The sequence below is a fragment of the Coregonus lavaretus genome (genome assembly GCF_964263955.1).
Source record: "Coregonus lavaretus genome assembly, contig: HAP1_SCAFFOLD_7231, whole genome shotgun sequence".
NCBI lineage: Eukaryota > Metazoa > Chordata > Actinopteri > Salmoniformes > Salmonidae > Coregonus > Coregonus lavaretus.
The window spans coordinates 1,156-5,000 of NW_028157818.1; the positions used below are offsets into that span (position 1 = coordinate 1,156).

Consider the following 3,845-nt stretch of genomic DNA (forward strand, 5'->3'; position numbering starts at 1 on the left):
GATCTCGCATTTTGCAACACATGGTTTGAAAAAGCATGTGATCAAACGAAGCTTCGGACATCATTGATGACGTACTTCTGATAAAGTGATACACTTATCGGCACACTGATTCGAAGTTAGCTGCTTAGCGATTTCAACGCATGCCTTGGAGCTTCAGTATGAAACGTAACATCACTAGATCACTGAGGAGAGAATTGAGAACCACTGACTTAGTCAACCGTTCTCAATTGACACAAGGCCATACGTGAGTCGTTCACAAGACACCGTCACTGGCCATAGTCCTACAAAACTGTGTGTATTAACAGTCATTGCAGAACACAACACATTAGATAAACGTCAATGGTACTCACTCACTGTTACACAAAAAGAGCTTTGAACAAACCACTCCGCAAAATATTCTAATGAGCCACTGCCCCTGTCACGATCGTTGACTGAAGACACGGACCAAGGCGCAGCGTGATAAGCGTACATACTTTTATTTAACGTACTTAACGACAAAAACAACAAACAAACGATACGTGAAGTCCTGAGGTTATAACACAACAAACCTTTACAGATCAAGATCCCACAAAGACTAGTGCAAAACAGGCTGCCTAAGTATGGTCCCCAATTAGAGACAACGAGCTACAGCTGCCTCTGATTGGGAACCACCCTGGCCAACATAGAAATCAACGATCTAGAACAAAAACATAGAAAAACTAAACATAGCAAATCCACACCCTGGCTCAACATTTAAGAGTCCCCAGAGCCAGGGCGTGACAGCCCCTACATTTTAATTATCACTAAAACGCAAATAACCCTTTTTGTGAACTGCAAAGAACCATTGAAGGTCTTGAAGGGTTCTTTGAGTCATTATGGTTCCACATAGAACCATCACCCTTCCCAAAGAACCCTTGGAACCCACTTTTCTTAGTGTGTACATTCTATACTTTTGAAGATTTCTACAATCTGAGTTCATATAGTTTAGTAATACCACTGTGGACATGTTTCTACAACCTGAGTTCATATAGTTTAGTAATACCACTGTGGACATGTTTCTACAACCTTCTGAGTTCATATAGTTTAGTAATACCACTGTGGACATGTTTCTACAACCTTCTGAGTTCATATAGTTTAGTAATACCACTGTGGACATGTTTCTACAACCTTCTGAGTTCATATAGTTTAGTAATACCACTGTGGACATGTTTCTACAACCTTCTGAGTTCATATAGTTTAGTAATACCACTGTGGACATGTTTCTACAACCTTCTGAGTTCATATAGTTTAGTAATACCACTGTGGACATGTTTCTACAACCTTCTGAGTTCATATAGTTTAGTAATACCACTGTGGACATGTTTCTACTACCTGAGTTCATATAGTTTAGTAATACCACTGTGGACATGTTATCCATTCCAGAGGCTACTACCACACTCAGAGAGCAGAGTATACTGTTCCCAGCTGTCTGTCTATGAACAGTATTAACATCTACAATCTCTCTCTCCTTTATCTCTGTAGTGGATGGTCTACTCTGTTAGAGGATCAGTCCAGGTGTGCAGTGTGTCAGCAGGTGCTGAGGGATCCAGTCTCTATCACCTGTGGACACAGGTTCTGCAGACAGTGCATCACCAGATACTGGGAGAAACCTGCTCCTTCAGGAGACTATGACTGTCCTCAGTGTAGAAAGAGATCCAGAACACGTCCTGTACTACAGCACCTGAGTCAAGCCAATAAAACACGAGGCTCTGAAAACAGTAAGACCACTTGCACACGTGGGCCAAGTCAATACCTTAATATGATTTACAGTAGGTAACTACAATATTATGAGATAATAGAAGTTACTGTAGTTGTGGAAGGCCCACTTTTCATCCTGTCAATGAATGTTTCTGATACACATCATTTTCCCTCTTCCCTTGTAGTGGATGACAGCCTGCAGAGAGCTATAGTAAACCATAAAGACAGTCTGAAAAGGAGGTATGAATGTGTGATAGAAGGCATGGAAAAAGCAGGGAACCAAACTCCCCTCAACAGGATTTACACAGAGCTCTACATCACAGAAGGAGAGAGTGAAGGGGTTAACAATGAACATGAGGTGTGGCAGCTAGAGACAGCATCCAGGACGCCAACCTCACATGACACAGCAATCCACTGCAATGACATATTTAAACCCTTACCAGGCCAAGAGAGAAGCATCAGAACTGTGCTGACGAAGGGCATCGCTGGCATCGGAAAAACAGTCTCTGTGCAGAAGTTCATCCTAGACTGGGCTGAAGAGAAGGCGAACCAAGATGTGGATATCATATTTGTGCTTCCTTTCCGGGAGCTGAACTTGATTAAAGATCTCCAGTACAGTCTTCTCAGACTTTTAAATGGCTTCCACACAGAACTAGACATAGGCAATGCAAAGAAACTCACTGCCTGTAAAGCTATGTTCATCTTTGATGGTTTGGATGAAAGCAGACTTCCATTGGATTTCCAGCACAACGAAAAGGTATCTGATGTCACCCAGACATCGTCTGTCGATGTTCTGCTGACAAACCTCATCAAGGGGAATCTGCTTCCCTCTGCTCTCCTATGGATAACCTCCCGACCAGCAGCAACCAATCAGATCCCCCCTAAGTGTGTTGACCAGGTGACAGAGGTACGAGGGTTCAATGACCCACAGAAGGAGGAGTACTTCAGGAAGAGATTCAGTGATCACGACCTGGCCAGCAGAATCATCTCACACATAAAGACATCAAGGAGCCTCCACATCATGTGCCACATGCCAGTGTTCTGTTGGATTTCTGCAATAGTCCTTGAACACATGTTGAGTACAGACAAGAGGAGAGAGATGCCCACGACTCTGACTGAGATGTCAATACACTTCCTGCTCATTCAGACCAGCCTGAAGAACCAGAAATATCATGGAAGAGTTGAGATGGATCAACAGGAGCTCATGGAGTCAGATAAGGAAATTCTTCTGAAGCTGGGGAAGCTGGCGTTTGAAAATCTGGAGAAGGGTAATCTCATGTTCTATGAAGAAGACCTGAAAGAGTGTGGCATTGATGTCAAAGAAGCCTCAGTGTACTCAGGAGTGTGCACACAAATCTTTAAAGAAGAGTCTGTGTTATTTCAGAGAGTGGTGTACTGCTTTGTTCATCTGAGCATTCAGGAGTTTCTCTCAGCTGTCTACATGTACCATTGTTACACAACCAAGAACATGGATGCACTGAAGCCCTTCCTCAAGAGAAAGTCTAGAGCTGCATCTGAAGAGCTAACCTTGCATGAGCTGCTGAAGAGTACCGTGGATAAAGCCTTGGAGAGCAAGAACGGACACCTGGACCTCTTTGTCCGCTTCCTTCATGGCATGTCACTGGAGTCCAATCAGAAACTCCTACGAGGTCTGGTGACACAGACAGAAAGCAGTCCAGACAGCGTCCAGAAAACAATCCGATCCCTTAAGGTGATGCAGAGGAAGAACATCTCCCCTGAGAGGTGCATCAATCTCTTCCACTGTCTGATAGAGATGAAAGACCATTCAGTACAGGAGGAAATCCAAGCGTACTTGAGGTCAGAGAAGAGATCCAAAAACCTCACACTTTCTCAGTGTTCAGCACTGGCCTACATGCTACAGATATCAGAGGAGGTTCTGGATGTGTTTGACCTGAAGGTATACAAGACATCAGAGGAGGGTCGTAGGAGACTGCTCCCAGCTGTGAGAGGCTGCAGGAAAGCTCTGTAAGTATTCATGGAAATATCCCACACCAAAATACATTGTAGTTACAGCAGCATTTCTATTGGCTGACTGGCTCTGTAAGTACTCATGTGACTATCCCTCAGACCAAACTTTACTGTAGGTAAGAACAACAATATTTTCATTG

At 43.6% G+C, this 3,845-nt stretch overlaps 1 protein-coding gene across 1 annotated transcript in view; it reads left to right on the top strand.

Moving 5' to 3' along the window:
- Positions 1-1,500: 1,500 nt before the first annotated feature.
- The window catches only part of LOC311124877 (NLR family CARD domain-containing protein 3-like), a gene marked incomplete at its 5' end in the record, with an annotated part of 7,116 nt that continues 4,771 nt past the window's right edge, over positions 1,501-3,845 (top strand). Inside the window, 2 exons of the mRNA XM_084198972.1 lie at positions 1,501-1,736; positions 1,902-3,702. Of these exons, the coding sequence (XP_084055098.1) occupies positions 1,501-1,736; positions 1,902-3,702 (2,037 nt within the window). The remainder of the gene's footprint in view (positions 1,737-1,901; positions 3,703-3,845) is intronic.